The sequence below is a fragment of the Dipodomys merriami genome, unplaced genomic scaffold, assembly GCF_024711535.1.
Source record: "Dipodomys merriami isolate MVZ:Mamm:240054 unplaced genomic scaffold, mDipMer1.0.p SCAF_3, whole genome shotgun sequence".
NCBI classification, from domain to species: domain Eukaryota; kingdom Metazoa; phylum Chordata; class Mammalia; order Rodentia; family Heteromyidae; genus Dipodomys; species Dipodomys merriami.
Genome location: NW_027204492.1, coordinates 115918310 through 115930498, shown reverse-complemented (window position 1 = coordinate 115930498; position 12189 = coordinate 115918310). Strand labels below are relative to the sequence as shown.

The window sequence follows — 12189 nt, the reverse complement described above, 5'->3', positions numbered from 1 at the left end:
GATGCCAGCTCTCATGGACCTTTTCCAGGCTATTGCAAGTTCAACCACGCGGTATCATTCCTGAAATGGATGTTTCATTAGAATGGCCATGCAAAGAGGGAGCATGGAGAATTCAGGCGAGACTAAAATGCCATGATTCAATCCAAAGCACTTTCCTAGTAAAAACACAGGGGTGAAAATGATAGAATCACGACACTCAACTGAAAAGACAAGACAGGATGTTCTTTATTTGTGTATGTACATACAGTGCTGATAAGGAGAATATCAAGAGTTTTTTTTCCCTCTGATCTCATTACCAATTCACCTAACTTTCTCTCGCTATGTTTGGGCCTTTTTGACATAAATGATCAATGGAGATAGGAAACGTCCTAGTGAGTGGGAAGGACAGGGGAAATAATTTCAAAAGATGTCATGTTATGGAGAACAAGTCAGTGGTTTTCTAGACTCGGATGGGATATGTGAGCATAATCATTACTATTATTAAATTAAAAAAACTTAAAAAGCACACCATGTTGGAAATAAACTTTACAACTTGGAGGGCTGGGAGGGGGAAAAGTGGGAGAAAATGAGGGAAGAGGTGATACTGTTCAAAAAGAAATGTACTCATTCCCTGACCTATGTAACTGTAATACCTCTGTACATCACCTTTACAATAAAGTTTAAATTAAAAAAAATAAAAACTTTAAAAAGCATTTCATCAAGGGTAACCTCAAGCCAATGACACTTTAACAGTAAACTATGGAGCATTCAGAGCATTCGTCAAAGAAACAGACAAGGATTTGAGTCATAGTCCGATCACTCAATGCTATGTGGCTCTGAAACATACAAAATCAATGTCTCAGTTTCCTCAACTTTTAGATGTGGATGATAATGGGACCAACCTCATAGCATCCTTTTAAGGATTGAAACGATATATGTAGATTGTCTAGGACTCACAGAACCTCCTTGATAAAGACTGGCTATTATCATTACTTTATGAGACTATTTCTAAAAGAGTTTTAATTGATTAATTCTAGTGACACTCAAGCACATACGAGGCATGAGGCACATACGAAAGTTGGCTAAGGATAAACAGTCACTACAAGGTCCATGGTTCTGGCCCTGCCCCTTTGAATTTTCTAGTTTTGCCATAAATATGGTCTTCAAAGAGCAATTACAAACAAAATGGATATTGTGAAAGTGGAAACTCAGGGCCTTCAAGGAAGAAGTAACAATGAGAGACATTTTCTGCAATGAAGATTGAAATGGGGTCCAGGGTGGGTCAACAGTAGCCTTCAGCTGCAATTATTCCTTATGTAGCACAGATCCAAAGCAATCACTTTTCAGTGAAGCACCAGTGAACTTGTATGTGTTGCTGCATAACTTTAAGGGTTAAAACTCTTCATCCACCAATCAGAAAAAGCTAACTGAATTCTTGCCATGTCATTGTAAAACAAATTACACTAGACTATCTTCATGGGCTCATAGGGAAAGATGGTAATTTCCTCTTGTAATTTTCATTTACATTAATAAATTTAGACTTGACCACTTCTGAATTAAGTATGGAACATCCCATATTAAATTAACTAAAATATGTTTGTAAAACATACCACCATCTACTAAGTGAAAAGTTCTTTAACAGGTTTCCAATATGAGTATCCATATAGGCTTGTATACTCCACATGGGTGAAGATGGAATAGCACATGACTATATTAAATGTGCTAATTAAAACAATCCATGGGAAAGGATGCTTAGGAAATTAGGGCCCTTCATAATGTAAGAAAACCCCAAACAGGCCCTGGGTTCGATTCCTCAGCACCCATAAGCAAAAAAAAAAAAAAAAAACTGGAAGTGGCGCTGTGGCTCAAGTGGTAGAGCGCTAGCCTTGAGCTGAAGAGCTGAGGGGCAGCACCCAGACCCAGAGTTCAGGCTCACGGCCGGATCCAAAATAAAAACAAACAAACAAACAAACAAACAAAAAAGAAAACCCCAAGCAGGGAGGCACTTGAACTCTGGGCCTGGGCGCTGTCCCTCAGCTCTTCAGCTCAAGGCTAGTGCTCTCTACCACGTGAGCCACAGCAGCACTTTGGCTTTTTCTGCTTATGTGGTGCTGAGGAATCGAACCCAGGGCCTCATGTATGCAAGGCAAGCACTCTACCACTGAGCCACCTTCCCAGGCCTCGTGAGACTCATCTCCAGTTAACCACCAGAAAACCAGAAGTGGCGCTGTGGCTCAAGTGGTAGAGCACTTGCCTTGAACTGAAGAGCTCAGGGACAGTGCCCAGGCCCAGAGTTCAAGCCCTATGACTGACAAAAAAAATGCCATCCTAGTACTAATAGCATTGTTGAAAGTCATGTGGAAATACTAAGTGATACTGTTTTCAAATTCTTATAGCAACCTCAACATTTCATTTCTTTGCTAGACTATGATTACTCTGTGGGTTGAATTAAATGGCACTACCATGCTAGGGACCTGGAGTAATCTCCAGAGATTAGTACCTATGGAGTAGCACCCACCAGCATGATATTGCTTAGCAAACACAGAGCTAAAATGCGCCCCAAATGGCAAGATGCTTTTCATTTCAGTTGTACTGACTTCAACAATTTCTTTGCCAGATATTTCAGTCAGCTGCAGAAAGGGGTCATTCAAAACATATTTTTAAAGTTTATTCACTTAAACTTCTGTTTCTGTTTCCATAGCAACTTGCCTTCAAAGCCATAACTCCAAATTCTTCTAAAAACTTCATTTCAGAAGCCCAATTGAGCTGACACCCCAAACACTCCAAAGTTACTATAAAAATGTTTCAAATTAGAAAAGTTCTAAGAATATGTTAGCCAAGTAGGGAAGAAAATCCCAAAAGATTTTCATCTTAAAGGGTCATGGCATCTTCGAAGTAGATCAGAAGTCAAGGAATCCTTGGTAACAAGAACCATATTCGAGTGAACAAAGTAGCCATATCCTTTATAGCTAACTTTTTGGTACTGTGATGTATCTCAAATTCACATTTAAGTTGTTACCACATAGAGAACGCAGTACCATGCAATACCTGGTGACACTGATTATCATTTCATTTTCTCTATCTGTTAACTTTTTAAGTATTTTCAACGTATTTAAGAATAAAATAAATCTGGCACAAATGATCTTTTGAATATATTAGAACCAGAAGTGAGAAAAGAGAAGGTATTTTAAAACAATATTAAATCATTTGTATCTGTTGGGAGACATTGGTAATTGCAGTGTAAAATTTGGTCACATTTTTTCAGATTAGTGATAGCAAATCATACCCTTAGAGATTCTCATTTATTAAAAATTAGGGGGGAAATCTTGAAGGCAATATTTTGTACAATGTCTATCTGTCTCCCTGTCTCTGTCTCTCGAAGACTCTCTTTCTCTCCCTCTACAATTTTCAACTGATAAAGTGCTAATTTTGGAAACTCCTAGTATAACTGAGGTAAAAAACAACCAGGTAACTAAATTAACTTACTCATAAATACTTAGGAAGTTGCCTAACCTGCACTAGAGCATGCCGTGGGCAGGGGGAACATGATAGGAAAAGATGATAGATTTGCTTCCCTGAATAAGCTTTCGCACTACTCTGAGGAGAGAAATACTGACTATGCAATCTAATCCCAAGTAGTGATGCAAATAATGAAGGCAGAAGCCCATGTGATCTGATTGGTTGGTGGTAAGGGAGTGGGACCAGAAACACCTCAGAGACAGCAGTCAGGGAAACTGACATACTTGCTACAATTTGAGGATGCAAAAGAGCATACCAAATAAAGAACATTGCAGGCAGGCAGAAGGAACAGCAGGTATCAAGGTCTTAGGCAGGGATGAAATGGTCAATTTTGCAGAATGGAAAGGATAAAAATGTGACTAGGCAGTGCTTCATTGGGGGAGGGAAAGAAGACAGGATTACATAAGAAGACTTGGAAGGCCTTCTACCTGTCCTCACATAGGTTTAAAAAAAAGTACCACAGGGATGGGAAGGTGGCTCAGTGGTAGAGTGCTTGCCTCGCATATATGAGGTCATGGGTTCAATTACTGAGAACTACATAAGCAGAAAAAGCCGGAAGTGGCGCTGTGGCTCAAGTGGTAGAGCACTAGCCTTGAGCTGAAGAGCTGAGGGACAGCGCCCAGGCCCAGAGTTCAGGCCCCACGATCGACAGAAAAAAAAAAAAGTACCACATAATAATTGTGGTGGTTGTCCTTATTATTGCATTTGATTTGTCTTTAAGTATTTTATTAATTCATGGTATGTATAAGAATAAAATAAATCAAGCTGGAGACTCTAGTTCAACCCTTAGTGCCACAAAAAAGAACAATAAATCAGGAAAAAATGATCTGAAAATAAGGTTAGAATCATAGCATCTGAAAAGAGGAGAGAAAGTCAAGTAAAATTAATTGCATTTGTCAATTATTCACTGACATTTTACTGTTTCCTGAGACTGGAGAGTCTGATGATATAGCAGGAGTGAGAAATCAGGTGTCCAGTGAAGACATCTTATGACAAGACATCACAACCAAGTTGAGAGTCAAGTGCCTCCAGCGCAGGGTTATCGAAATGACTGAAACAGGAAGAGTGAATAACAGAAATCCGAAGTCACCAGAAACAATGAGGCAAACACGCTTTTATTTGTTCCCAAATGATTAAAAGTTGTGTCTTATGAAGCATCCCAAACCGATCTCATTCCTTCTCAGATAGCAATGGTGTTAATGAGTGGTTAAGATGGGAGCTGGAGGCTACCTACAATAATGGGGTTTCTAGACCAAAGATGCTTCATCTGAGAAAGGCTCCAAGTACAGTAGAAAATAGTCAGGTTGAAATGGAGGAGGTTACATAAGGTGTCCACAAGTAGCACAGGCATTAATTAAGGGGATTCGAAAGCCTCCCATTTATTTATCCTGCCTTTATGAGGACACAATGCTAAGCCAATGGGGTAATACATGTTATTTCTAAACTCTCCACTGATGGTTGATAATGGATTCCTATCAGTACAACCCTGATACAGTGCCTTGTTCTTGGGTCTTCAGAATTATCAAAGAATATTCTGTATTCAACACCACTGAATTATTGAGTGAACCTAATGATCTCAAAGTCTTTGAAAACTGGATGTTCCCGGAGAGCCAATGTGCAAATTCATGCGCAAAGTTCCCTGTTTCTGGGTGAAAAGAGGCTCTCTACCAGGGCAAGTGGCTAAACCCTTCTGGAAGTCTCCTTAGGGAGGGGTTAAGTGGAGCTGGGTACAGTTAATATCTCATTATGAGGTTGTGGTCAAGAGTACAGATAGTGGGGAGACTGCAGCAAACAGGAAGTGAGGTCAGCAACAGAAGAACTCAGAAGTCAGCCAAGTACAAGGAAAGAGAATGAACATCTTTGAGATGTCCCAACCTAAGTCCCACCTCCTGGATTCATTTAGACACTCAGTCCATATTCCTCAGAGCCTGCTGGATTCCCAACACTCTGCTAAGTGACAAGAGGGACAAGTCATAATGAAGATTATCCCCACTTAGATTCCCACATGCCAGAGAGAAAGAAAGAAATGATGTCAGTCTAGGAGATTTCATTGTGGATTTTTCTAGACAGATCTTTTGCCTGTCCCTACCTCTGGTGAGAGTGAACACCAGTTTAGGCCTCAGGAAGTTACCAGGCCAAGCTTTCAAGTCAGATCTTTTAAAAATGATTTTGACAAAGACATAAAGATATGGAATCACCATAATGAATATTTAATTTGGGGGATTTTTTTTCTTTTTTATTGTGAAAATACCATGCAGAGGGGTTACAATTACATGGGCAAGGTAATGAGTGCATTTCTTATCAAGCATTATTGCCTCCTCCTTTGATTCCCCTTACCGTCCCTTCCCATCTCCCTCCCCCATCCTCCCACGCCCCTCACCCCGCGCCAAAGATGTATTGTTCATTTTCAACATAACATCTTGTACATCTCATTGGTGCAATCGGTCCACATGTATCCCTATTTAAACAATTTGTTTTTCCCTTCCCATCCCCAAATTATACCAACATCAAATACAGTGAGAACAGGGGTTATACCGTGGGGGAGGGACATACAAAGCAACAAAGAAATATCGTATAAATATGTTAGATACAATAGCAAGCAAGAAAAAAACATTTGAGTCCTTAACTTGGGGTTCATTTTGCCTAACATCATCTTATCTGACCTTTTCTGCTTGTCTCAGACATATACTAGTTATTGCAAATAAGAGAAACCATGGGACCTATGTTTCTTTGGGCCTGGCTTACTTCACTTAGAATTTTTTCCAAGTCTGGTAAGAAATGTATGCATTATCCTGCCCATGTAATTGTAGCCCCTCTGTACAGTATGTTCTCAAATAAAATAAAATAATATTAAAAAAAAAGAATTTTTTCCAAGTCTTTCCATTTCTTAACAAATGGGGCAATGCCATTCTTTCTGATGGAGGCATAGAATTCCATTGTGTATATATACCACATTTTCTTGATCCATTCATCTGCTGAGGGGCATCTGGGTTGGTTCCATATCTTAGCTATGGTAAATAATGCTGCAATAAACATAGTTGTGCTGGTAGCTTTAGTATGGTCTTGCTTGTGATCATTTGGGTAAATGCCCAAAAGTGGGATTGCTGGGTCATAGGGGAGCTCTATGTGGAGTCTTAGTGAAGAGATATTTGCCTATGCAATTTGACAATGTGGATAATCATATTAAATCACGTAAGACCCCACTTCACTGACTTAATGTGTTACTCTAACAGAAGAAATAGGGAGAGGGATAATTGGGTTCAATCATTTTAGCCATGTCAACAGAGATGGTTCATCTCAGACTCCAAAGAGCACTGTTTGATCAGCACACCTGGAAAAAACTCTTGTTTGTGTCATCAACAATTTTTGTGCCACCTTGAATTTACTGCTATGATTTTGGATTTCTTCAACCAGAAAATAGAAACTTGAACCCACTAGCTGGATCTGAAGCTGCTAAAATCAACCGAGACAGGGTCTATGCTCCAATTTGTACATGCCAATGATAGAACAATGCTGCGATGAGCACAGAGTCATTCCTATCGTCGCCTTTCATACTCTAGTCCCCTTAAAAATCATTGAAGCTTGTCCCTCCCCCACAGTATAACCCCTGCTTTCACTGTATTTGATGTTGGTATAATTTGTGGAGGGGAAGGGGAAAAACACATCGTTTAAATAGGGATACAGGTGGACCTGTTGCAACAATGAGAAGTACAAGTTGTCATGTTGAAAACGAACTTTACAACCTGGGGTGGGGGAAGGATTGGGTGGGGGGAAGGGAGGATGGGAAGGGATGGGAAGGGTAAACAAAGGAGGAGGCTACAATGCTTGATAAGAAATGTACTCACTAGCTTGCCCATGTAATTGTAACCCCTCTGTACAGTATTTTCACAATAAAACAAAACAAAAAACAAAAAAAACAAAAATCATTGAAGCTAAGGCTGGCTGGTTCAGTGTCTTAGCGTCTCTCCTACATGTCAACTGCTCTCAACCTCCTGCCCAGCTACTAATTAGTATAGGTACTCATCTCTTCTCTCTCTTGGGTCAAAGCTCCAGAATGTGCCCTAGTTCCTCCTCACTCTGACTTCATGTTGTGACCAAAACATGCTTCCCAATGCAATTTGATCAGGCCACCAAAAGGTGTCAAGGGTAACACCCAGCTGGAAGGATGGGACAGCCTTAAACTGTGTGGGAAAACCGTGGGAGGACGCTTCAGAGAACATTAGCTCCTAACACATATTTTTGTTGTGATAATAAAACAAAAAGACAGTTGTAGTATATTTTGAAAAAGATATAACTGATAGTAGAAATGCAGAATATTCTTATCTACTTAAGTGTATATTTTACTCTCTGTCATGTATAGTGTCTATTTAAAAAAAGAGGAGCGAGGTGTCCATAGCAACTCAATATTTCCACTATTTAAATACTTTGGAAAATTGATTAAATACTTGGCAGATAATGGGCACTTGGCACATGTTTGTTGAATGAATACAATGTGAGCCACTGATTTCTTTCAATGCAGCCTCACTTTGGGCCAAAGGAACAACATGAAATGCTCGTCCCTAGATAATATTTCAGAAGAGTCAGTATGTACCAAAGACACAAAGAGGGTGATTATTTTCTCGAAATAGAAACCAAAGAACCACTTCAGACCCCAGTATAACGTACAGTGGGGGGAAACCAAGTTGAGCCTAGTAGGTGGAATATTTGTGCTGAAAAGCAAAACAAGCTCTGAAATTACCAAAATCCAAATGAACGAGGCAGACAAAGAGGATAGTATTTGATCTTCCAACATCAAGGATGCTAAGATGAAAATACAGTTCAAGCACTGTTAGCTCACACTTGTAATCCTAGCTACTTGGGAGGTTTCAATCTGAGGATGGCAGTTCAAAGCCAGCAGGAAAGTCTGTGAGATGTCCAATTAACCATCAGAGTCCAAAGTGTTGTTTTGGCTCAAGTGGTAAAATGTCAAGTTGAGCAAAATGGCTAAGGACGGCCCCCAAAAGCCCCGAGTTCAAACCCTAGTATTGGCATACACGCAAAAAGGAAAAGCTACAGGTCTTATTAAAGAACATTTTTCCAGCTGATTGATTCGGGGACTGCTTAATGAGGCTGCTTTATTCTTCTAAAAGATGCATAGACGCGTCAGAGAGCCCAGGTAGGTGACTTCTTCCAACCTGAAATCTGAATGAATTTCCTCTGGAACCTTCCTTTTTATAGTCTTAAATCAAAATAGACATGCATGGCAATCTGCGCCAGTACAAAGGACTGTTTCATCAACAAATCTTCAGAACTCAAGAGGAAATGTTACCATCATCTTGACTCTTAAGCTTATGATTTTAGGAGAATAAAACAGCTCAATGAAAACAATAATTGAAATTTTGTTATGTATTGGATGTATTTGCATAATTGAGGCAACAGTTACTCATAGAATGACTAGATACATTGATTTTTTTCTTAAATTAAGAGGTCAGTGCTTGCCTTTCCTCCCCTACCTCCCCTGGTATGGGCATAAAGAGAGGTCAGATCCTAAATCAAACGGTACAAGCACACAGTTAAATGCAGAAAACATAGTGGGTACACATTCATAGAGAACACATCCTTCAGCTTCTTTTGTGCAAAGCCCCCTCTGCAAAAAGCTGATTACCCACCACCACTTTAAAACATCAATGTCTGGCCTGCGGGTGTACCTGAAGAAAGGAATAAGCACCAATCACTTACAAGTGTCTCACTTGGCATTGCAAGGCAAATAACTATGGCTGGGCCAGTATTCTTAGAACCTTAGCCTGGGAAGGGACTTAAAGGATTCTCTAATTCAGGCGCTCATTTTTCCGGCAGAGGAAAGTGACATGCAGGAGGTTCACAATGTGCCCAGGCTCATCTCACAATCGGCTGCGCCACATCTGGAACCAGCTGGGTCATTTTCTGCACCTCTGAGCCTATTACCTATCCATATTGAGTCCTTTCTTGAAAAAAGAAAAGTGTTTTTTTTTTTTTAAATGTAGGGAGTAGATTTGGGAGGAGGTGAATACCAGACAGATAACTGTCTATGTGGTATTATAAATATTGATTACTCCTGTCAACTTTCCGTCTTGCCTGTTTTGCTCCTGTTTTTAGAGTTGGCAGTCAGAATGTTCAATCTCAACAGTGGAACTCATGTCAAGGAAGACTCTGTAAATTAGCAGATGACAGAAAAACTGCATTGTGTCATCTCAAAATGACACAGCTTAAAAGTACAAAATAATGAGCTTGGTCTTTCTTGCTTTTTCTTTCTTTTAAAAGCAAAAGAAAGAAAGAAAGAAAGAAAGAAAGAGAAAAGAAAAAAACAAAAACAAAACAAACCCCAGTCTAGAATCTTGATCTGTCTTTGATCTGTTTAGTCATTAGTGTGGAAATGTTGACTCCTTCTTCTTAAAAAAAAAAAAAAAAGAGCAAACCTCATGAGGTTTTGTTTTGTTTTTGTTTTTGTTTTTTCATCTGTTGCATTCTCTGGGGGTCAATCCTGAGTGCCTAGCGCAGTGTCTGGCACCTAGTAGGCCCTCAATAAATATTCCTCGAACGTTTAAGTCAACAGAGAGAAGAGAAGTCGCCTGTGAGGAAAAGGAGAGTATGCAACTGAAGATACCCTCCCCCCGCCCCCCGCAGCATTCTGTCATACTAAGCAGATAGTAGGCAACGTTCGGTCCCCCAAATCTTGGAAGGAGAAGTACATTCTCTTTCCAAGCAGCCAAATTGGTCCACTTCAAAGCACCCTAGGACATTCCCCCCAGAGAATTCCTCTGTCACATTCCCAGATCATTAGGTGGTCCTGACTGCGGCTTACCCTCTGTATTTAGGCCCCGTCCTTTAATAGATCTTATCAAACACTTGCCCAGCCCCAGGGAGCAAGGCTGCTGGGGACAGCCTGTGGTCCTGGGTCAGGACGTTGCTTTTGCCCACTGAATAAGTGGCTGAGTTGGGGTGCACGGGCTGCCTCCCTAAGGGATCGTGAGGATTGCAGGTGAGTTCTGGAGCAGGTGGCACTCCAGGTGGAGGTGCCTAGTATTCATATACACCCCAACAACTCAGCACCTCCAGCGAGCCCCAGACCCCCTTCCCTCTCTATTCCGCCTAGGCTGGCTAAGTGGCGCCCCCTGTCGCCTGGCCGCTCGCCGGGACACTCACCGCGTAGTGCAGCCGGGGCTTCTCTCGGTACGAACGGTCCCCCATGTCCACGCCTGGCCCTGGCCGAGCAGCAGGCTGTGTGGCGCAGTACGGGATCTGGGTGTCTCTCTGAGGTCTGCTTACTTCACTGCCATCTCCGTGAAGCCCCTGAGCGGAAGCTGCGCTCGGAGCGCGCTGAGCGAGCGCAGTTCAAAGCGCCCCCGGCACAGCGTCCTGTAGCCTAGCCAGTGGCGGAGGCAGTGGTGGTGCAGGGGGAGGGGGGAGGGTGCGGCCAAGTGCGATGCGATGGGCGGGCGTTTAATTCCGTCCTCTCCGCTCCTGGCTGGTCCCCCGGGCCCCTTGCCAGCAGTTCGGGGGCTGCAGCGACTAAGCACACTCACACCCCACCTCCCGACAGGTGTCAGGCCCGCCGAAGCTCCCACTGGGCCGTCGTGGTGCTCCTCACACAGTCCCTAGGACCCTGTGCTGCCTGGGCTGAGGCTTAAACGCCTTGGAGAAGGCAGGAGACACGGGCTGGAAGTTTGAAGGAGGTGTGGGCGGCACTCTGGACGGCGATTGGGCGGCTTCTCCCTGGGTGGGCGGAGTCTGGACGTTCGGAAAACCTAGCTAACTTTGGGAGAATCTCCCACCCTGGGACCCTTACCAAGGACGAGGATGGGGTTGAGAAAGACTAAGGAGTGTTATCTCCGGGAAGAGGCTGGGGTGCAGGCTAGCCCAGCCGCTAGGGGCCAAGCCAATTCCAAAGTCCTAGGCCCTGCCGCCGCGGGGAAATCCGCTGGAGGGGGAAGTGCGGGAGAATTTGCTGGCACTGGAACCAGGATGGATCTGCATATATCCTGCGGAGTAGGAAGAGTGCTACAGGTGCGACCTTATGCTTTAGTTCTTGGGTGCAGATCGGAAAAGGATATTATTGGAAAGATTGGGGAACAGAGCAAACTGCGCCCTCTCATTGCAAACACCGTCAAGTCAACCCAATCACTTTAAGCACACACGAGGGATCACTATCACAAGGAAAACTGGTCCTCCTGGAATCTGTCCTTTAAAAGAACTAGCCAAGCCCGGCGCTGGTGGCTCACACCTGTAATCCTAGCTACAGATCTGAGGAACACAGTTCAAAGCCAGCCCAGGCAAGAAAGTCCATGAGACTCTTATCTCCAGTTAAACAGAAAATCAGAAATGTTGCTGTGGCTCAAGTGGTAGAGCACTAGCCTTGAGCTGAAGAGCACAGGGACGGCGCCCAGACCCAGAGTTCAGGTCACACAACCAACAAAAACAAACAAACAAAAAATCTAGCCAAGACAAATAAACAGGCAAACAACTCACAAGTTCCCCGAGTTGCAGAATTGTGCACCCTTCCACAAGTGGGTACAGACAAACACATCTGGGGCCGAATACCGATTATAGTCTCATGTCACTAATCAATCCATGCATAAGAAGGATGGCTATGAAGTAGAAGGTGGGTTTGGGGGTGGCTTCTGCTAATTCTTTAAGGTACCATATAAATACACTGATGTAGGAACTGGAGGATAT

The 12189-nt window shown here is 42.5% G+C and overlaps 1 protein-coding gene across 6 annotated transcripts in view; it reads right to left on the bottom strand.

The window, feature by feature from the left end:
- Positions 1 to 12189, bottom strand: part of Arhgap6 (Rho GTPase activating protein 6) — a 434648-nt gene that overhangs the window by 231282 nt on the left and 191177 nt on the right. The window contains exon 1 of one of the 6 annotated variants that reach the window (XM_070040891.1): positions 10660 to 11116. The exons of 4 other annotated variants lie outside the window; for them this stretch is intronic. In XM_070040891.1, coding sequence (XP_069896992.1) covers positions 10660 to 10704 — 45 coding nt within the window. In that variant the 5' untranslated portion in view covers positions 10705 to 11116. Of the gene's footprint in view, positions 1 to 10659; positions 11117 to 12189 lie in introns of those variants that run through there. One more of the 6 variants, XM_070040897.1, reaches the window with a different exon arrangement.